Raw genomic sequence first — 24246 nt, 5'->3', positions numbered from 1 at the left:
CTTTTTTGTGTGTCTTCTTGAAAGGGTCAGGTTTTAGTCTCTTGTGGAGCTGTTTAGAGAGATTAAGGCCAGGGTATGTTTGTAAAAGTGCTGTCTGACCACACGTTAAGGCCAAAGAGGTTCTACCTGTTCTAAATCACCACATACCAAAGCTGTCACAGTGAGAGGCACCAGATGCAATAACTGTTCAAATGGGTAAAGCAGTGCTTGGCAGATTTAAATCCTGACTACATGGAGTGGATGGACACTTGAGTAGCTCGCGTCTAATGGAAATCCTGGGAGACAATAAAATAAATAGTAATCTTTTACATTCTGAAAGTGTTTTAGAAAGATAATGGCTGGGTTCAAAAGGTTTCTTGCATTACCTTGATGCAGTAATTTCTTGTCGCTCTTGAACTGGACCTTTTTATATGTTTTTTCTTAATTAGCCGACTGCATTCAGCTCAAATCCTGTTGAATGAAACAAAGCAGAATTTTCTTTAGAGTTTATTCAGCAGAATTGTACATGCATTCCCCTTTCTTCAACTTGACCTCTTCAGTCTAAAAGTGAATTTATCGTCTGGGTTGCCCTGACAATGTATAGGTCCAACATGATTAGAGTACATTCAGATATTAGTTATTTAACCAAAGGTAATATTTACTCCGTTTGCCACCTAAATATGCACAATAAAATCCACAATTTCTCTTTGGTCAAACATAACACGTCACATTAACACTCGGCCTGGTGAGATAATCTGTCTTTCTGCTGTCATACTGTGGATGTACATGGTGACATGACAGTGTACTGTACAGATTAAGGCAAGTCAAGTGATATCAAACAGAATACAGAGAGGAGAAAGGGATTCAAAACAACTGAAAGATGGATAGACAGTAGTAAAGATAGAGAGTGATGTGCTGTAAAGAGTGTGTGTGTGTGTTCAGATGTAGACGGGCTGCTCCTGTGCGGTCAGCAGACGGTACATGGCTGCAGGCATCGTCTTCATGTGGATCTAGAGCAGAAAAACACAAAAAGAGACGTTTCTTAAAGTATCTAAACATTTTCATGCATTTATTATTTTATTACTATTTTTAATGTTTCTTCAAAAATATATATTTTTTAAATCACGCAAAATAAAAATGGACAGAACAAAGTACTGAGGATTGAGTTATTTTTAAAAGGTCCCATGGCATGAAAATATCACTTTTAACATTGATATGCATTCCCCCAGCCTGCCTATGGTCCCGCAGTGGCTAGGGAAATTTTGGGAAAAGAGACTTCAGATACAGTATTAGGGGACCACTAAGGTCTATATAAAAGAGACTTCAGATACAGTATTAGGGGACCACTGAGGCCTATATAAAAGCCTCCAAAGAGCACCATGTCATGGGACCTTTAAAGAGTTTGTCCCGAGTGTGATGCTAGTTAAAAGAAATAATTAGGATTCCTCCTGTGGGAGATGGGGAAATTCTACGATTGATTTCATTTGAATACAGCCATATATTTTCTTCTGGGGACCATAAATACTGTAAACTCTCATAAAAGACGGTAATCAGATAATGTCTGAGTCTCAGATACCAGTGGCGTGGCTGGCACAAACAAGTAAAAAGCTCACCTGGTAAATTCAGTGTTATGTACATTTCCACAGCACCACAACAGTCATGTTATAATCACCACCCAATTGTAATTGAATGGTTTGTACAGAAGACGGGCTTCCTCGTCCTCTCACATCCTCTCCTATGATCTGCCAGAACGTTCTGTATTTGGTCCAAAAGTCCAAACCATCCAAAAAATGCTTTCACACTAGAAACGAACCAGACTCTGCTTTAGTTTGATCTGGACCGAGATTTGGTTCGGATCAAACGAGATAGGTGTGAAAGCCCCCTAACACTAAATAAAAAATGTAAAAAAAAAACGACACACTTCATGTAGGGACAAATGTTTTGATATGTTTCAGAAATTCGTTATCTTGATTTCAGAAAGAGACATTCAGAACTCCTCCTACCTCTCCCATGGCATTAGACAGAATCTGAACAATCTTCTCGTGAGGCGTCGCCACGACACTCTGGCTGTTGATGTCGATGATGCGGTGACCAACGCGGACGCCCCCCCTCTCAGCGATGCCTCCCCTCATCAGGCTGCAGATCTGTTAAAAAAAACACGGGAGTGGACTCAAACTGACAGCCGTGGCAGAGGATAATATATTTAAGCCACCAGTGCCAGTAAAAACTGTGTATGTGTCCTTGAACATCATCATAACAAATCGCTGCTCCGTGTCTGTTGCCAAGAAACACACTGGTTTCGGAGCACGGTTAACACAATAAAAGCTCTTGTTTTAATCGTTAGAAAGAGGGCAGCAGCGTTACCACAGTGATCAGCGGCCATACTCACGATGCCATTCTGGACGCTGAAGCCCAGCTGGTATCTGAGGTCCGGCCTGCGGATGAGCACCATAGTGACGGGAGGACACCGGACGATGTTCATCTTGATCCTGCACTGAGTCTTGAGACCCTGAGGGAACAGAGTCTGGTTAGCTCCAGCAGACAGACATCCCAAAGGTAAAAACACACAAACATACAGTAGAACAAGAGGAGGTAGTTACTGGTACCTAGGGCTGGGCAATATATCGATATTATATTGATATCGTGACATGAGACTAGATATCGTCTTAGATTTTGGATATCGTAATATCGTAAATGGCTTAAGTAGTGTCTTTTCCTTATTTTAAAGGCTGCATTGCATGCTAGTGGGGTCGCCAGTAGCAGTTATCAAGTTTCTCTTCACTGGCCGCTGACAAGCAAAGAAAACTGGCTACACCCGCCTACAGCCACGATGGCTGCACCTGATTGGACAAAGGCTTCATGTGGGGCTGTGTGCTCCCGGATTTCAAAACAGACCATAATGACAGGTCGTTTGGAAAAACTTCTCTTACTTTACGAAAATAGTTTCACCAAAACGTTTTTCTGAAAACATTTTAAGCGAGAAATAGTCTACGCGGATGCTGAATCTGTCTTCAATTCAAAAAAATTTTGTGAGGTTTTTTTTAAAAGGGCGTCGAGCTGAGCTGCCCGCTCCTCATTTGCATAAAGTTGAATCCAGGCAACTTTATGCCCCACTTCTCCAAAGTCCCTGGGGCGCTACCAGAATGCATTGCACGGGTGCTCCCATATGCGGGGAAATGCAATTATTATAATTAATTGTAATTCTTTTCTGTCCACTGGCAAAAAAATTATAATAAGTGAATGCCATAGAAAAAAAAAAAGAGACTTGAGTGCCCAGCAATTTTATACTAAAAACATTATTTTTTGTGGTTGCACCTCAGCTTTGTTCTTGGGACCCACATCTATATCTATAAAACAGTGTTAGTTTGAAGTAATAATCTTAAAAAATGTCATTTAAATACAATTATTACAGTGAATTTTGTATATCTCGTGTAGTTCCCAAGAGAAGCATGTAAAGAAAATACGCTGTTAGAAAATGGTTACTAGGTACTGTAAGAAGCACCTCTTTTTTTTGTACCTAAACATGCTTATGTGCCTTGCTCAAAGGAATCTAAGGAATGGAAGGAACAAGTATTGAACCGACAGCAGCGGCGTACCTTGATGATGCTCTGGCAGGTGCTAAGCGGTAAGCCCACCAGACTCGTCCCGTTGATGGTCATGATCTGGTCTCCGATGTTGAGTCGACCGGACTTCTCGGCCGGACCAGCGTGCATCATGCTGGCGATGATGACGGTGGGGAGGATGGACCCCCAGCCCGACTCCACTATCACCACACCCAGGATCTCTCCTTTCTGCTTCTCAATGTAAACCTGCAGGGAACCACGCACAGCCTTCACTCCCACAACTGTCCAAAGACTCCGAATATTCATTTGGAAGCGTTGATGCGAACAGGCTTTCCTATTGCCTGATAAACTATGGAAACACAAGCTTTTACTTTACTGTTCAAATTCAAATCTTTAGAGCTCTCCTAGCTCAAGTAGCAGCCGTGGAAGAAGTATTCAGATCCTTTACCGAAGTAAAAGTACTAATACCACACTGCAGAAGTACTCAGTTACAAGTAAAAGTCCTCCATTGAAAATGTTACTTAAATTTTATTTTATTTATTTTTTATGTTTTCATTTTATTTATTTATTTATTTAAATTTATTTACTTATTTAGTTCAAATGTTTTTGTCCGATCAGATAATTCGTTATCTTACCATGTATGTCTGTGCTAACTGTCTACGATAAATAAAAAATAAGTAAAAGAAAATGTTACTTAAGTAAAAGTATGTAAGTATCATCAGGAAAATGTACTTAAGTATTAAAAGTAAAAGTACAGTTCTGTCAACTTAGTGATTAATGGTCTAATCATTTCAGCTGGACTTGTAGGCCTGTACGTGGTTGGGTAGTTTCATTCATAATAAAACATTGTATTTTATAAACTACATGTGTTTTTGTGTGAAGTAACTATACTAAAGCTGTCAGATTAATGTAGTGGTGTAGAAGTAGAAAGTGGCATGAAAAGAAAAGACTCAAAGTACAAGTACCTCAAATCTTTTACTTAAGTACAGTACTTGAGTAAATTTACTTAGTTACATTCCACCACTGTTGTGACGCTGCACCCACTTTGAGCTTCTCGCGACCAAATGCCAATTCTGAAAAATGTGAGACGAAAGTAGACAGCGAGGGGGGTGGGGGTCTGAGGTGGGACCGGGCTGAGCGTCTCAATTTTACCTTTATACTAAAGCTAGTAACTTCTTTCTTAAATTTAAATTTTTTATTTTTTTACTGTCACACAGCTGGGACTCCGAAACCAGCTGCTTAGTTTGCCTTCCAGTGGTTCAAATAACAGCTGGTTAAGCAGAAAGATAATGGCACAGGCTCTTTGTATTCAGATATTTATAACTTGACCTGAACTGAAGGGCTGTGTTGTTCTTTATGTAAAAAAAAGTTGTACATATAAAAAGTCAATCAATATCTAAAGTGAAATATCCTGTTCAGTATCAGGAGCTTATTTTTTAAAAGGTTAAAAAAAAATAAACTCAATTTTAAGCCCAAATAAAGGGAATGAAAAGCTCCTGCTGTGACTGTGCTGCCCCCTGCTGGCTCACTTACATCTCTGCAGTTCTCCGACTTGGAGAAGTGGATGAGGTCGTCGTTGTACATGTCCTGAGTGTTGAGCAGGTCGCTGTACTCCCTCTGGCTCAGATCCTCCGGGTCGATGCCGTTGGCCCTGAGGAACTCCTGGTAGGCCACGCTGAAAGACTGACCGATGGACTGAGCAATCAGCTGGGCCTGGCAGACGGAAAGAGAAGGAGGACAACGGGAACCATTACAGTCCTTGTGGAAGTTTGCTCTGCACGGCTCATATGGTGGCACATATTTATTTGCCATTATTTTTGACTGATATTGCGATATACGTCACAATATTGGAGGGAATGATAATTTTTTTGTGTTATTTTTAATTGAAAAATATTGAAATTAAATTAAATGATTATTGTGTGGTTTTTGCAAGAATGTGTAAGAAACAAAGATTTTTTTTCTCTTAGTCTGTAGGATAGGATTTGTAGGCTGGGACATCTCTACAGCACCAGGATACCTAATTTAGAATGGTTTGACCCATATTTTGCCTTTAAAAGAATAGTACCGCGCCCCCCCTGCAATTTTGGATATTGCACTAGTCCATATCGGAATTCGATAAAATTGCGATTAATTGTGCAGCCCTGGTTTATATCCAACTTAAAGACATGGACACATGCATTCACTACGGAGCTTGTGAGGACCCTAATTGAGATAACGTATATCCTGAGTTGACACTACAAATAAAATTGAATTCCTGACATGATGCATTCCTAACTCATACTAAACTTAACCTTACCTAAACATATTTCTAACTCTGAAACTCTAAAAACTCCCATTTTCTCAATCAGCTTCTTGCTATTTTTTTTTTTATTAAGATTATTTTTTGGGCTTTTTCTGCCTTTATTTGACAGTACAGCTAGGTGACAAAGGGGAGAGAGAAAGGGAAGACATGCAGGAAATCGTCACCGTCGGATTTGAACCCTGGACCTCTGCGTCGAGGTATAAACCTCTCAGTATATGTGCGCCTGCTCTGCCCACTGAATGAACCTGATGGGGTCCTGCAAAAAAAAACACTTCCTACCAAAACGGTTAGAACGGTTTAAGATATTTCACCTGTGCTCTTACTGATATTGAGGCGGCCGAGGCTCAGCTGTTTAACATACAGTATTACCATGGACTAATTGGTGGGTTGTTCCCTTACGTTGGCAGACAACACCTGCACATAATGAAGTGGATTAGCTATGTGTATGTGAGTGTTAAACTCTATATAAATAATACATAACAAGGTTTTTCCAAAACTTTGGACTTTTTTTTAGCAGTGAACCATGTTCCCAGATTTGACCTTAATAATGAATAATATGTTATTATTGATATAAGAAAGAGAAACAAATCTACATGAATAAAACTCAGGTTGTAATTCTTTTTTGGACATACTATAGACTATTTTAATCACATTTTTTTTTTACATAATGTACTATGACTTTTTTTCGACATACTATACTATGACTTTTTATCACTTTTTTCGATATACTATGACTTTATTCAACATACTATACTATGACTTTTTATCACTTTTTTCAGTATACTATACTATGACTTTATTCAACATACTATACTATGACTCTTTCGACATACTATACTATGACTTTTTTATCACTTTTTTCGACATACTATACTATGACTTTTTCATCACTTTTTTCGATATACTATACTATGACTCTTTCAACATACTATAATATGACTTTTTAATCACTTTTTTCGAAATACTATACTATGACTTTTTTTCGACATACTATACTATGACTCTTTCGACATACTATACTATGACTTTTATCCCTTTTTGCGACATATTATACTATGACTTTTTTCGACATACTATACTATGACTCTTTCGACATACTATACTATGACTTTTTTACGACATACTATGCCTTTTTTTTAAATCACTTTTTTCGACATACTATACTATGACTCTTTCGACATACTATACTATGACTTTTTTCGACATACTATACTATGACTATCACTTTTTTCGACATACTATGCTATGACTTTTTTTAATCACTTTTTTAGACATACTATACTATGACTTTTTTCGACATACTATACTATGACTTTTTTTCGACATACTATACTATGACTTTTTTCGACATGACTTTTTTCGACATACTATACTATGACTTTTTCGACATACTATACTATGACTTTTTTATCACTTTTTTCGACATACTATACTATGACTTTTTTCGACATACTATACTATGACTTTTTTCGACATACTATACTATGACTTTTTTCAACATACTATACTATGACTTTTTTTTCGACATACTATACTATGACTTTTTCTTCGACATACTATACTATGACTTTTTTCGACATACTATACTATGCCTTTTTTTCGACACTTTTTTCAACATACTATGACTCTTTCGACATACTATACTATGCCTTTTTTTCGACACTTTTTTCGACATACTATGACTTTTTTCAACATACTATAATATGACTTTTTTATCACTTTTTTCGACATACTATACTATGACTCTTTCGACATACTATACTATGACTTTTTTCGACATACTATACTATGCCTTTTTTTCGACACTTTTTTCAACATACTATGACTCTTTCGACATACTATACTATGCCTTTTTTTCGACACTTTTTTCGACATACTATGACTTTTTTCAACATACTATAATATGACTTTTTTATCACTTTTTTCAACATACTATACTATGACTTTTTTATCACTTTTTTCGACATACTATACTATGACTCTTTCGACATACTATACTATGACTCTTTCGACATACTATACTATGACTTTTTTTCGACATACTATACTATGCCTTTTTTAATCACTTTTTTCGACATACTAGGACTCTTTCGGCATACTATACTATGACTTTTTTTTATCACTTTTTTCGACATACTATACTATGACTCTTTCAACATACTATAATATGACTTTTTAATCACTTTTATAGACATACTATACTATGACTCTTTCGACATACTATACTATGACTTTTTTTATCACTTTTTGCGACATACTATACTATGACTTTTTTCAACATACTATACTATGACTTTTTTATCACTTTTTTCGACATACTATACTATGACTTTTTTCGACATACTATACTATGACTCTTTCGACATACTATACTATGACTCTTTCGACATACTATACTATGACTTTTTTTCGACATACTATACTATGCCTTTTTTAATCACTTTTTTCGACATACTAGGACTCTTTCGGCATACTATACTATGACTTTTTTTTATCACTTTTTTCGACATACTATACTATGACTCTTTCAACATACTATAATATGACTTTTTAATCACTTTTATAGACATACTATACTATGACTCTTTCGACATACTATACTATGACTTTTTTATCACTTTTTGCGACATACTATACTATGACTTTTTTCAACATACTATACTATGACTTTTTTATCACTTTTTTCGACATACTATACTATGACTTTTTTCGACATACTATACTATGACTCTTTCGACATACTATACTATGACTTTTATCCCTTTTTGCGACATATTATACTATGACTTTTTTCGACATACTCTACTATGACTCTTTCGACATACTATACTATGACTTTTTTTAGACATACTATACTATGACTTTTGTATCACTTTTTTCGACATACTATACTATGACTATCACTTTTTTCGACATACTATGCTATGACTTTTTTTAAATCACTTTTTTAGACATACTATGACTTTTTTCGACATACTATACTATGACTTTTTTCGATATACTATACTATGACTTTTTTCGACTTGCTATACTATGACTCTTTTTGACATACTATACTATGACTTTTTTTTTTTACTTTTTCGACATACTATACTATGACTTTTTTTAGACATACTATACTATGACTTTGTATCACTTTTTTAGACATACTATACTATGACTTTATCACTTTTTCGACATACTATACTATGACTCTTTCGACATACTATACTATGACTCTTTCGACATACTATACTATGACTTTTTTCAACATACTATACTATGACTTTTTATCACTTTTTTCGACATACTATACTATGACTCTTTCGACATACTATACTATGACTCTTTCGACATACTATACTATGACTTTTTTCGACATACTATACTATGACTTTTTTATCACTTTTTTCGACATACTATAATATGACTTTTTTCGACATACTATACTATGACTCTTTCGACATATTATACTGACTTTTTTATCAAATATTTTCGACATACTATACTATGACTTTTTTATCCCTTTTTGCGACATACTATGACTCTTTCGACATACTATACTATGACTTTTTTTATCACTTTTTTCGACATACTATGACTTTTTTCAACATACTATACTATGACTTTTATCACTTTTTTCGACATACTATACTATGACTTTTTTATCCCTTTTTGCGACATACTATGACTTTTTTTCGACATACTATACTATGACTTTTTTTCGACATACTATACTATGCCTTTTTTTAATCACTTTTTTCGACATACTATGACTCTTTCGACATACTATACTATGACCTTTTTATCCCTTTTTGCGACATACTATACTATGACTCTTTCGACATATTATACTATGACTCTTTCGACATATTATACTATGACTTTTTTATCAAATATTTTCGACATACTATACTATGACTTTTTTTCGACATACTATACTATGCCTTTTTTAATCACTTTTTTCGACATACTAGGACTCTTTCGGCATACTATACTATGACTTTTTTTTATCACTTTTTTCGACATACTATACTATGACTCTTTCAACATACTATAATATGACTTTTTAATCACTTTTATAGACATACTATACTATGACTCTTTCGACATACTATACTATGACTTTTTTTATCACTTTTTGCGACATACTATACTATGACTTTTTTCAACATACTATACTATGACTTTTTTATCACTTTTTTCGACATACTATACTATGACTTTTTTCGACATACTATACTATGACTCTTTCGACATACTATACTATGACTTTTATCCCTTTTTGCGACATATTATACTATGACTTTTTTCGACATACTCTACTATGACTCTTTCGACATACTATACTATGACTTTTTTTAGACATACTATACTATGACTTTTGTATCACTTTTTTCGACATACTATACTATGACTATCACTTTTTTCGACATACTATGCTATGACTTTTTTTAAATCACTTTTTTAGACATACTATGACTTTTTTCGACATACTATACTATGACTTTTTTCGATATACTATACTATGACTTTTTTTCGACATACTATACTATGACTCTTTCGACATACTATACTATGACTTTTTTTATCACTTTTTTCGACATACTATACTATGACTTTTTTTAGACATACTATACTATGACTTTTGTATCACTTTTTTAGACATACTATACTATGACTTTATCACTTTTTTCGACATACTATACTATGACTCTTTCGACATACTATACTATGACTCTTTCGACATACTATACTATGACTTTTTTCAACATACTATACTATGACTTTTTTATCACTTTTTTCGACATACTATACTATGACTCTTTCGACATACTATACTATGACTCTTTCGACATACTATACTATGACTTTTTTTCGACATACTATACTATGACTTTTTTATCACTTTTTTCGACATACTATAATATGACTTTTTTCGACATACTATACTATGACTCTTTCGACATATTATACTGACTTTTTTATCAAATATTTTCGACATACTATACTATGACTTTTTTATCCCTTTTTGCGACATACTATGACTCTTTCGACATACTATACTATGACTTTTTTTATCACTTTTTTCGACATACTATGACTTTTTTCAACATACTATACTATGACTTTTATCACTTTTTTCGACATACTATACTATGACTTTTTTATCCCTTTTTGCGACATACTATGACTTTTTTTCGACATACTATACTATGACTTTTTTTCGACATACTATACTATGCCTTTTTTTAATCACTTTTTTCGACATACTATGACTCTTTCGACATACTATACTATGACCTTTTTATCCCTTTTTGCGACATACTATACTATGACTCTTTCGACATATTATACTATGACTCTTTCGACATATTATACTATGACTTTTTTATCAAATATTTTCGACATACTATACTATGAGTTTTTTATCACTTTTTTCGACATACTATACTATGACTTTTTTTCGACATACTATACTATGCCTTTTTTTGAATCACTTTTTTCGACATACTATACTATGACTCTTTCGACATACTATACTATGACCTTTTTATCCCTTTTTGCGACATACTATGACTTTTTTCGACATACTATACTATGACTTTTTTTCGACATACTACACTATGCCTTTTTTTCGACATACTATACTATGACTTTTTTCGACATACTATACTATGACTCTTTCGACATATTATACTATGACTTTTTTATCAAATATTTTCGACATACTATACTATGAGTTTATCACTTTTTTCGACATACTATACTATGACTCTTTCGACATACTATATTATGACTTTTTTCGACATACTATACTATGACTTTTTCGACATACTATACTATGACTTTTTCGACATACTATACTATGACTTTTTCGACATACTATACTATGACTTTTTTATCACTTTTTTCGACATACTATACTATGACTTTTTTCGACATACTATACTATGACTTTTTTCGACATACTATACTATGACTTTTTCTTCGACATACTATACTATGACTTTTTTTCGACATACTATACTATGCCTTTTTTTCGACACTTTTTTCGACATACTATGACTCTTTCGACATACTATACTAGGACTTTTTTTATCACTTTTTTCGACATACTATGACTTTTTTCAACATACTATACTATGACTTTTTTATCACTTTTTTCGACATACTATACTATGACTCTTTCGACATACTATACTATGACTCTTTCGACATACTATACTATGACTCTTTCGACATACTATACTATGACTCTTTCGACATACTATACTATGACTTTTATCCCTTTTTGCGACATATTATACTATGACTTTTTTCGACATACTATACTATGCCTTTTTTAATCACTTTTTTCGACATACTAGGACTCTTTCGACATACTATACTATGACTTTTTTTTATCACTTTTTTCGACATACTATACTATGACTCTTTCGACATACTATACTATGACTTTTTTTATCACTTTTTGCGACATACTATACTATGACTTTTTTCAACATACTATACTATGACTTTTTTATCACTTTTTTCGACATACTATACTATGACTTTTTTCGACATACTATACTATGACTTTTTTTCGACATACTATACTATGACTTTTTTTCGACATACTATACTATGACTCTTTCGACATACTATACTATGACTTTTATCCCTTTTTGCGACATATTATACTATGACTTTTTTCGACATACTCTACTAGGACTCTTTCGACATACTATACTATGACTTTTTTTAGACATACTATACTATGACTTTTGTATCACTTTTTTCGACATACTATGCTATGACTTTTTTTAAATCACTTTTTTAGACATACTATGACTTTTTTCGACATACTATACTATGACTTTTTTCGATATACTATACTATTACTTTTTTTCGACATACTATACTATGACTCTTTCGACATACTATACTATGACTTTTTTTATCACTTTTTTCGACATACTATACTATGACTTTTTTTAGACATACTATACTATGACTTTTGTATCACTTTTTTAGACATACTATACTATGACTTTATCACTTTTTTCGACATACTATGCTATGACTTTTTTTAATCACTTTTTTAGACATACTATGACTTTTTTCGACATACTATACTATGACTTTTTTTCGACATACTATACTATGACTCTTTCGACATACTATACTATGACTTTTTGTATCACTTTTTTCGACATACTAAACTATGCCTTTTTTTTTATCACTTTTTTCGACATACTATACTATGACTCTTTCGACATACTATACTATGACGTTCATCACTTTTTTCGACATACTATACTATGACTTTTTTCGACATACTATACTATGACTTTTCGACATACTATACTATGACTTTGACATACTATACTATGACTTTTTTCGACATACTATACTATGACTTTTTTTAGACATACTATACTATGACTTTTGTATCACTTTTTTACGACATACTATGACGTTTTTCGACACACTATACTATGACTTTTTTTCGACATACTATACTATGACTTTTTTCGACATACTATACTATGCCTTTTTTTTAAATCACTTTTTTCGACATACTATGACTGTTTCGACATACTATACTATGACCTTTTTATCCCTTTTTGCGACATACTATACTATGACTTTTTTCGACATACTATACTATGACTTTTTTTCGACATACATATATATATATATATATATATATATATATATATATAGATTAAAAACATGATTTATCCTTTTGATATTATTGCACTCTAAAGAGTGATTTATTTTTGTAAAGATTATTTCTGTGAATGAGTGTGAAAGATGTTGTCCACTGATATGTGAGGAGTAGAGAAAACTGTATTAAGGTGTTTAAATTAACAAATGGACACTGAAACATATTTACACTAGGGAAATGTATTGTTTTATACCATGATTTGGGAAATTTGTAATAAAGAGACAGAGGTTTGGAGACGAAGATGGCGGTTCGCTCTTTCACTCACTGACTTCGTGATTCTGTTTTCCAGGGTTTCATCTAGAAGAGTTGGGAGTAGTGGACCCCAAGTCAAAACCATTTGTTACTCCAGTTACACAATTTGAAACTCGTAACAAACTGTGGGGGCTCGTCCGGGATCACTCCTCATCACAACCATCGGAGGGGTAGATCCAGAGATACTAGAACCACGCGACCAAGGTGACAAGACGCTGCTGCAGGCCAGGAGTCAACCTGTGGGTGTCCGAGGAGGGAAACCAAAGAGGAAAGAGGTCTTCACCTCGCTTAGGAGCCCCACTGCTGATCCTGAGGCCAGCGCACGCTACTTACCAGAGGGCTATATGCTGATTCTGTGCTTATCGTACACCAGCATCAGGGGATCTCACCTGTGATCAGGAGGTCGACACGCACACGCACACACGCCACTTACTAAGTCACTACACCGCTGATTCACTGAGCTAACAAACCACAAGGGGACATCAGGACTACACACCATGTCAGCAACTCGTAAAGAATTAGTCTGGAGCATCAAGAAACAACTATTCAGACTCTCAAACAACGACATCTATCAGGTCGCAAAAGACATTGCAACCGACAGTCAACATGAAAAAGAGCTGAATCCGGATGATGAAGAAGGCTGCATGGAGTATGTTGTCTCCTACATGCAATCTGACACCTTACTAGGACTTGAGGATGAAGGTATGGGTCAGTTGCTGGTTTTAAATGATTTGATATGTAAAGTAATTAATGCTGATGCTCCTGTTGATTGTCCAGTGAGTGCATTGAGTGGTGGAAACACACGTTACACCTAGTCACAGTCCATCCATTACCATCCCAAACTCTGCATCACAACCTCATTCTCACCCTAACAGCACAGTTATGCCAACACAACTCCACCCTAACACTTATACCAATACAACAACACAGTCAGTAGAAGAACTGAGACAAGTGTATGAAGAGCTGGGTGAGAAACTGCGACGACGTGAATCTACAGCGACCCCATCAACCACAACTTACCCCCACCAGGGTGAGTCAGAGTTACACTGTATGTCACAGATGATCTCGGAGAGACCAGTAGTACTGAAGGACCTCTCCTACCTGCAGCGCAGAGACTTCAAAGTGCATGGTGGTCAGGTTGGAGATCAGAACTCTGATTTAAATTACAACAATATCAGCAAACAAATCGACGAGGGAGTGAAAGAGGGCTTCGCAGAAGCAGAGGTGGTCAGAGGGGTGTTAAGGATCATCAAACCAGGGGCCTTTAAGGATATGCTTGTAAACAAAGATTCAATTACAGTATCTGAACTCAAAGGCTTCCTCAGGTCTCACCTCGGAGAGAAAGCAACGACTGAGATGTTCCAAGAATTGATGTGCGCCAGGCAATCAGACCAAGAATCACCACAGCAGTTTCTCTACCGCATGATTGGACTTAAGCAGAAACTCCTTTTCCAGTCCCGGCAGGCCAGTACAGACATTTCTTATGATCCCAAGACAATCCAGGAGGTGTTCCTCCATACTATCTACCAAGGTTTGGGGACAAAACATGCTGACCTCCGGCAGAGACTGAGGCCTCTAATCTCAAACAGTCAAGTCACAGATGAGGAAATCCTTTGCCAGGTCATGAAAATAATAAGTGATGAGAATGAGCACCAGCGTAGACTGGGCCAACTCCCCCGACAAAAGACAACACAAGCACACAGCGCTAAGGTTGAGATGGGAGATGGTAACAATAACAAGTCGCAGGATACAGCCTCCGACAATAAAAATCTCCAGACAATACAACAGCTCACTTCTCAGGTAGAGACCCTGACACACATGGTGGCTTCTTTGATCGAGCAGCGGACAGCAAATACTCAGGTGTCTTACCCTCTAACTATGCCAGCCCACATCCAGTCACCCCCTCCTTCTCAGCCAAATCCCAGCAGACCTGTCCAACCACAGCTGAGACAACCTGCAGTTCAGGTGAAAGGAAGGACAGCTCGTTGCCCGAAATGCACTGACCAGAATGCACAGGAGTGTAACCATTGCTTTGTGTGTGGAGAGGCAGGACACAGAGCAGTGGGATGTCTGCAACGAGTCAGGGTACAGGGAAACGGGGCTCGGTCTTTGTGGAGGGACGCCCAGAGACCGGTGAGCAGCTTCAGTCCCAAACAGTAACAAATAACAAACAAATAACCAGACACCCCAACCATACAAACAACAAAAAACACATGCACTGATGGGCCAGAGTAACATCACCTGCAAGGCATCCCTAATTGGAAAGAAAAGTCTGCTGAAGTGTTTGTTTGGCGGGTACCCAGCTACCGTCCTGTTTGATTCAGGCTCGCAGGTGAGCATAATTGACCAACAATGGACGGACACTCACATTCCTAACCATATAGTGAGACCCCTTTCTGAGCTTTTAGAGGAAGAACTTGGCGTCTATGCAGTCACTGGCCATGCCGTCCCATACAGTGGATGGGTTGAGCTCACTGTCAATCTTGCAGGGAATGAAGACCCCAATCTCACCATACAGGCCCCTTTCCTAGTCAGCCCGCTGCCACTGCCCCAACCCCTTCTAGGAGCCAATGTACTCCAGGAGATCATCAAAAGGAAAGAGTCCTCGGGCGATGCAGTTGCAACGGTTGTCAGCCTTCTCCGCAGTGCATTTGGAATAGAGGAGGAACAGGTGGAGGCCATTGTGAATTTCATCCAGGTGCCTCCTAGGACATACTGTGATCCAGTCACTATAAGAGTGGGCCAAGACCATGCTATTATTCCCCCTGGCAGAACAGCTCATGTATGGTGTAGGGTACCCCCAAACTTTGATGTCTCTGACCCCGTTGTTCTATACGAACCGGCTGAGGAAAGCGTTGTCTTAGGGCAGTTGAGTGTAGGAGAAGGCCTCTTGGAAATCAATAACACCCGACGGCCTTATGTTAAGGTGCCCATCTCCAACCACTCAAAGCATGAGGTCACCCTGCCGAGGAGAACCTCTTTGGGAACGATCCAACATGTTATCAAGGTCCTTGAGACCAATGCACCAAAGTTATATCAGGTTGAAGCCACACCAAGGAAGATGACATCAGTCGATAATGGTGTCGCTTCTCCCAGTACCTCTCCACCCGAGTCCTGGCTTCCTCCTGTTGATATCAGTCACCTCAGCCCCAAACAACAGGCGGTAAAGGAAGTGCTCTACGAGGAATGTGGAGCATTCGCCCGTAACAGTGACGACATAGGGTGCATCCCCTCCCTACAGATGGAGATCAGGACTAAGGATGATATCCCAGTTCAGAGGGCCTACGCATCCATCCCAAAACCACTCTACAGGGAAGTTAAGGAGTACATCCAGGAGCTGTTGGTTAAAGGGTGGATCGTGAAGTCCCAGTCACCTTATTCAGCTCCTGTCATCTGCGTAAGAAAGAAAGATGGGTCCTTACGCCTGTGTGTTGACTACCGGCTCCTCAACAACAAAACCGTGCCGGACCGCCACCCTCTTCCCAGAATTCAGGATCTCACAGACTCCCTGGGAGGATATGCCTGGTTTTCGATCCTCGATCAGGGGAAAGCCTACCATCAAGGCTTCATTGCTGAAGGATCAAGGTACCTGACTGCATTTATAACCCCATGGGGGCTCTACGAGTGGGTCCGAATACCCTTTGGGTTATCGAACGCCCCAGCGGCTTTTCAAAGGAGCATGGAAGGTATGCTCGACACGCTGAGAGATGAGTGCTGCATCCCTTACCTCGATGACGTGTTGTGCTTCTCCAGGTCCTTTGACGAACATGTGCAGGTGTTACGCAGAGTCCTCCAAGCCTTGCAACACCACGGGGTAAAGCTGAAGCCGGAGAAATGCGAGCTCTTCCGCAAGGAGGTCCGATATGTCGGCCGGTTGGTGTCAGCGGAAGGAGTAAAAATGGACCCCAAAGACCTTGAAGCAGTGCAGGCACTGAAAGACAAGACGCCACAGACAGTTGGAGACGTCAGGCAGTTGCTTGGGTTCTTGAGCTATTATCGAACATATGTGCAGGACTTCTCACGTATAGCCAAGCCCCTGTACGACCTGCTCCAGTCGAAGCCCAACACCCCTCTGCCCAAACCACCACGAGGAAAAACAAAATGTAATCAGCAGTCCTCCCGTACTCCGGTAGAATGGAATATACAACACCAACAGATCCTTGAACAGCTTGTGGACCGGCTGACCAAACCTCCAGTGCTGGCGTATCCCGATTTCAACCACCCCTTCACACTCCACACAGATGCCTCCCAAAAAGGTCTCGGTGCAGTTCTTTATCAGAACCAGGATGGGAAGATGAGGGCGATTGGATACGGGTCACGCACACTAACATCAACAGAACAAAACTATCACCTACACAGCGGAAAGCTTGAATTCCTCGCGCTGAAGTGGGCGGTATGTGAGAAGTTCCGTGACTACCTATTCTACGCCCCGCATTTCACAGTCTTCACGGACAATAATCCCCTCACATATATTCTGAGTACTGCCAAACTCAACGCAGTGGGTCACCGGTGGGTGGGGCAGCTGGCCGATTTCCACTTTGACATCAAATACCGGCCGGGCAAAACCAACATCGATGCTGACACCTTATCACGTTGCCCCCTGGACATCGACACCTTCATGGCTGAGTGTTCGGAAGAGTTATCGGAGGAGGCAGTATGTGCGGTATGGGAAGGGAGCCGGAGAGCACAACAAGGAGATGTGGCCTGGGTGGCAGCCCTCAACTTAACATCCCACAGCCAACCTCAAGTTGAGCCTCTGCAGGAAGTCAGTCATGATGAGCTTGTGAGGGAACAAAGAAAAGATCCCGCTATTGGGAAAGTGATGGCGTTGAAAGAGAACGACACACCACTAACAGAGGATGACAAAGAGAGAATGGACGTACACACGAGGAGGCTGTTAAGAGAGTGGAGCAGATTATACATAGAGAATGACCTTCTCTATAGGAAGAGTGCAGGTCGACAACAATTGGTCCTGCCCGCCACCTACAAGCGAACCGTACTCACCCAGCTACATAACATGTGTCATGTTGGTGTTGAAAAAGTTCTGAGCCTAGCGAGGGAGCGATTCTACTGGCCTTTCATGAAAGGAGAGATAGAGGAGTATGTGACCAGGAAGTGCCCTTGCATTAAACAGAAGAAGCCAGCTACACATGAAAGAGCACCAATGGGAAGTATTACATCAAATTCGCCCCTTGAGCTGGTGTGTATCGATTTCCTTCACCTGGAGGCCTGCAAAGGTGGATACGAATATATCCTGGTGGTGGTTGATCACTTTACCAGATTCGCGCAAGCCTACCCCACCAGGAACAAGGCTGGTAAGACTGCTGCTGACAGGCTTTTCAATGATTTCATCCCCAGATTTGGATACCCGGCCAAACTCCACCATGACCAGGGTCGAGAGTTTGAGAATGAACTCTTCAGAACTCTCAGGCAATTAGCTGGTGTCGCCCACTCGAGGACCTCTCCGTATCACCCCCAGGGCAATCCTGCAGAAAGACTCAATCGCATGCTATTGCAGATGCTCCGCACCTTGGGAGAGAAAGAGAAGGAGAATTGGAAGGACCACCTACCCCATGTACTCCAGGCGTATAATTGTACAAGGCACGAGGCCACAGGTTTCTCCCCGTACTACTTGTTGTATGGTCGACATCCTCGCCTACCGGTGGACATCCTCTTCGGCCTCATAACAGATGAGGGAGCTGAAATTAATGGACCAAAAGGATATGCTGAGAAATGGGCAGGAAAAATGGTTGAGGCATACCGAATAGCAGACGCAAACAGCCGACAGTCCAGCTCCAAAGGGAAGAAATATTACGATAAAAGGAGCAGAGGTGTGGTTCTTCAGCCTGGGGACAGAGTCCTTGTACGCAACCTCAGCGAACGAGGGGGGCCTGGAAAGCTTAGACCGTACTGGGAGCAGCTTATCTACATCGTGAGAGAACAGGTTGGAGACAATCCTGTCTACAAAGTAAGCCCTGAGGCGGGAGGCCGACCAGCTCGCACTCTACACAGGAACCTCCTGTTGCAAGTCAACGACCTACCTGTAGAGCCTCTTCAGAACCCGACTACCAACACAGCTGAGTCACAAAAGAGGAAGAAGAGGACTTCAAACATCCCAAAACCCACACATGAGACACAGGGCCCAGATATAAGTGACTCTGAGGAAGAGGAAGGCGTGCCTCGCTACTGGTTGCGAGTACCAATGGAGAAACCAAGAGCTGAAAGTTACTTACCTGTGCCGCATGTTACTCCGGACTTCCAAAATAGATCTGAACAGGATGTGACCTACCTGGGAGAAACGATTCATGCAGAACCTGAACAGGACAGGGAGAGTGTTAGAGATGAGGAACAGGGGACATCCAGTGAGGATGAACATGGCATGGAGAAGCTTCAACCTGCAACCGTTCAAGAGGAACTGCATACTGTCCATCAAGAGAACAATGTTCCCACACCACAACCTGAACATCAGATCCCACTGAAGCATTCCACAAGGGAAAGACGGCCAGGTTATGTGTTTACTTACCCATCCCTGGGTCAACCAGCTTATCACCCACGGCCCACTGTGAGTGCAGTTGGAATCCAGCCAGTACCGTGTACTCACCAGTGTCTCTGTACACCATACTTCCTCCACTTCCAACCCCCATCCATCGCCCCATACTCTTACCTACCTGTTGGGTACCCAGTTCACTGTGGATGAGACACCATGGAAGGCAATTACATACATTCCAAACTCACCTGAAGAGACCTGAATCACAATAAACACCATACATACACCATACATTTCATACTCACCTGTTGAGTCACTCATACATTATACATTGCATACTCACCAGGTGAGATCTGGAACACGCACTTTATAGGACGTATAGGATACACTAATTGAGAGTTGGAATGTGTTTTTGGTTGAAAAAAAAAAAGTGTGTGAATGTTCAGAGTGAAATTGTTCAGGGTATCTTGTGTCAGGAGCCACTTTTATTTGTTGGGGAGTGTGTGATATACCCTTAAGTGATAATACAATAACCAGCGCAGCATTTAGTAGAATGTAAACTTTTATTGTGTAAGACAATAGTAATGTAGGGGGGGAAGCAAAGAAAGCGGAACCGAAGTGCGGGTATCGTTACACCACGGTGCTCAGGTGACGGGCACCTTCCTCTTCTCTCAGACAGAGTTTTGGAGACGAAGATGGCGGTTCGCTCTTTCACTCACTGACTTTGTGATTCTGTTTTCCAGGTTGGTACTCGGTAAAGAAAATGACGAAACTGTTTTCTCCTGAAGTGTACGTGGTGTACTGAAGCTGTAATGAGTTGGTTATGGAGTTTTCTTTATGTGTAAAGCCGAGTTAAAGAGCCGCGTTTAGAACCGCGGGAAATGGGTTTTGTAGACAATGGCGCTAGCGGCCAGTTAACAGGTGTGTATTGGGGCTGTATGTGTGATTCTGGGTGCTGTTGTCCTCACTCCCTGGTAATGTTTGATTTCGGGTTTTTAAGGTATCCTGACAGGCTATATTGTGTTGTTCTTCCCAAAGTTATACAGAAACAGTTAGGTGTCTGTTGTGTGTTTACAATGTATAATAAGTTGAACAGTTATCCCTATGTGTAGGATGATTCATGTTTTGACTTTAAAGTCATTTAAATATTCTCTGACAGCCAAAGAGGGTCTACGATTCAACATATTACATTAGTATGATGGTGGATTTCTGGTGTTAAAAAGAAAATATATATATATATATATATAGATTAAAAACATGATTTATCCTTTTGATATTATTGCACTCTAAAGAGTGATTTATTTTTGTAAAGATTATTTCTGTGAATGAGTGTGAAAGATGTTGTCCACTGATATGTGAGGAGTAGAGAAAACTGTATTAAGGTGTTTAAATTAACAAATGGACACTGAAACTGAAACATATTTACACTAGGGAAATGTATTGTTTTATACCATGATTTGGGAAATTTGTAATAAAGAGACAGAGGTTTGGAGACGAAGATGGCGGTTCGCTCTTTCACTCACTGACTTCGTGATTCTGTTTTCCAGGGTTTCATCTAGAAGAGTTGGGAGTAGTGGACCCCAAGTCAAAACCATTTGTTACTCCAGTTACACAATTTGAAACTCGTAACACAAACTCAGACCCAGGTTCAATCACCAGTCTAGGCTGGGACTTTGACATTTTTATCACTTTTCGACATACTATACTATGACATTTTTATCACTTTTTTTGACATACTATACTATGACTTTTTCGACATACTATACTATGACTTTTGTATCACTTTTTTACAACATACTATGATTGTTTGACATACTATACTATGACTTATCACTTTTGTCGACAAAAAAGTCATAGTAATACTTAATTTTTTTAATCACTTTTTTCGACATAGTATACTATGATTTTTTATTACTTTTTCGACATACTATACTATGACTTTTTTTATGACTTTTTTATGACATACTATACTATGAGCTGATTTGACATACTATGCTATGACTTTTTTTGACTTCTTAACTTATTCATACTTTCAGCTAGAAAAATTCAAGCCGTACAATGTTCTACATCTTTTAGCATTATTGAACTTTTAAAGCCAATAATTTAGCGTTTTTTTCAAAATACCTTAAATATTCCACATATTTTTTACATTAGTGGTGTTTTCCAACTTTTCAATGAAATTCCTACTAATTAATATTTTTACTACTTCACCTTCTTACACACATTTAAGTCAACAATGCAGTTTAGCTTTAGCAATTTAGCTTTTCAGCAATCACATGCATTTTCTGCAAGAAATGCATTTTCTAGTTTTCACTATAATTCCATCCATAAGTAACACAATGACAGAATGTATGACTGATTTGGTAATGATGTTATCAAAAAGTTTTGAAACCACTGGTATATATACACTCACGTAAAGGATTATTAGGAACACCATACTAATACAGTGTTTGACCCCCTTTCGCCTTCAGAACTGCCTGTGGCATTGATTCAACAAAGTGCTGGAAGCATTCTTTAGAAATGTTGGCCCATATTGATAGGATAGCATCCCCCAACACCATTACACCATCACCACCAGCCTGCCCAGTGGTAACAAGGCATGACGGATCCATGTTCTGTAAACATTCTGTTTACGCCAAATTCTGACTCTACCATCTGAATGTCTCAACAGAAATCGAGACTCATCAGACCAGGCAACATTTTTCCAGTCTTCAACTGTCCAATTTTGGTGAGCTCGTGCAAATTGTAGCCTCATTTTCCTATTCTTAGTGGAGATGAGTGGTACCCGGTGGGGTCTTCTGCTGGTGTAGCCCCAAGGTTGTGCGTGTTGTGGCTTCACAAATGCTTTGCTGCATACCTCGGTTGTAACGAGTGGTTATTTGAGTCAAAGTTGATCTTCTATCAGCTTGAATCAGTCGGCCCATTCTCCTCCATCAGTTTGGAGTTCAGGAGATTGTCTTGACCAGGACCACACCCCTAAATGCATTGAAGCAGCTTCCATGTGATTGCTTGATTAGATAATTGCAATAACGAGAAATTTAACAGGTGTTCCTAATAATCCTTTAGGTGAGTGTATAACTAAATTACTACTTTAAATAATGCCACAGTCAGCCATGGTGGTTTCTGTTGGCTGTCACCCTACTACAGCACTCACACTCACAAATGAGGTAAAAAAATATATATATAAGATTTCCTGTGGCAAACAGTATGATTTATATGATTAGGATAGTACAACAATAACAGATTAATATTCAATTACTCACATCCTCAGACTCGAAGACGTGGCAGATCATCCTGTACAGCCGTCTGTCATCGTGGCTCATGGTGGTTTGCTCGGCTGCGTGGTCCAGGTTTTCCTGCGCGCTGCGGGAGCGCACCATCTTCCCCCGGGCCATCAGCACCACCATGTTACCGATGTCGGCTATGTAGGAGATCGTCCTCAGTGGCAGATCCATTAAAGACTCCTGGGATACAAAAAAAGATATGAGGTACAATTAATCCTCAAATTTCTGTGTATGATGACGTTGCCGTCCCTTCAGAACGATTTAAGGTATATATATATATATATATATATATATATATATATATATATATATATATATATATATATATATATATATATATATATATATATATAGTAGGGGTGTAATTTCACAAGTTTTATCAGGATACAATATTATATTGATTCTTTGGACATTTGCTGATATCTTAAAGTCTGTCACTATACAATTTCGATGTGATTCAATTTGGGGCCTGCGATCGTTATGAAACAATATCATATGCCCATTAAACACAGTAACAATTATATAAACTCAAAAAAAAGCAACTAAAATATGATTCGACAATTTCATTACTGAGCTCTTCCAGATATTGAAAATTAAAAACAATTATTTTTAATAAAAAGAATAAATATAAAGTAGGAATCTAAAAAAAAAAGGGGCATCTTACAGATATGTATCGATAATTT

At 38.5% G+C, this 24246-nt stretch overlaps 1 protein-coding gene across 2 annotated transcripts in view; it reads right to left on the bottom strand.

The window, feature by feature from the left end:
• Positions 1 to 473: 473 nt before the first annotated feature.
• The window catches only part of LOC116034796 (amyloid-beta A4 precursor protein-binding family A member 1-like), a 42140-nt gene continuing 18367 nt past the window's right edge, over positions 474 to 24246 (bottom strand). For both annotated transcript variants that reach the window (XM_031277538.2, XM_035991801.1), the window contains exons 8-13: positions 23543 to 23743; positions 5076 to 5255; positions 3576 to 3788; positions 2369 to 2488; positions 1983 to 2123; positions 474 to 989 (exon numbers count right to left, since the gene is read on the bottom strand). In XM_031277538.2, the coding sequence (XP_031133398.1) occupies positions 918 to 989; positions 1983 to 2123; positions 2369 to 2488; positions 3576 to 3788; positions 5076 to 5255; positions 23543 to 23743 (927 nt within the window). In that variant the 3' untranslated portion in view covers positions 474 to 917. The remainder of the gene's footprint in view (positions 990 to 1982; positions 2124 to 2368; positions 2489 to 3575; positions 3789 to 5075; positions 5256 to 23542; positions 23744 to 24246) is intronic.

The sequence above is a fragment of the Sander lucioperca genome, chromosome 14, assembly GCF_008315115.2.
Source record: "Sander lucioperca isolate FBNREF2018 chromosome 14, SLUC_FBN_1.2, whole genome shotgun sequence".
Lineage (NCBI taxonomy): Eukaryota > Metazoa > Chordata > Actinopteri > Perciformes > Percidae > Sander > Sander lucioperca.
The sequence above is the reverse complement of the archived record's forward strand: the minus strand, read 5'-3'. Positions and strand labels throughout refer to the sequence as shown.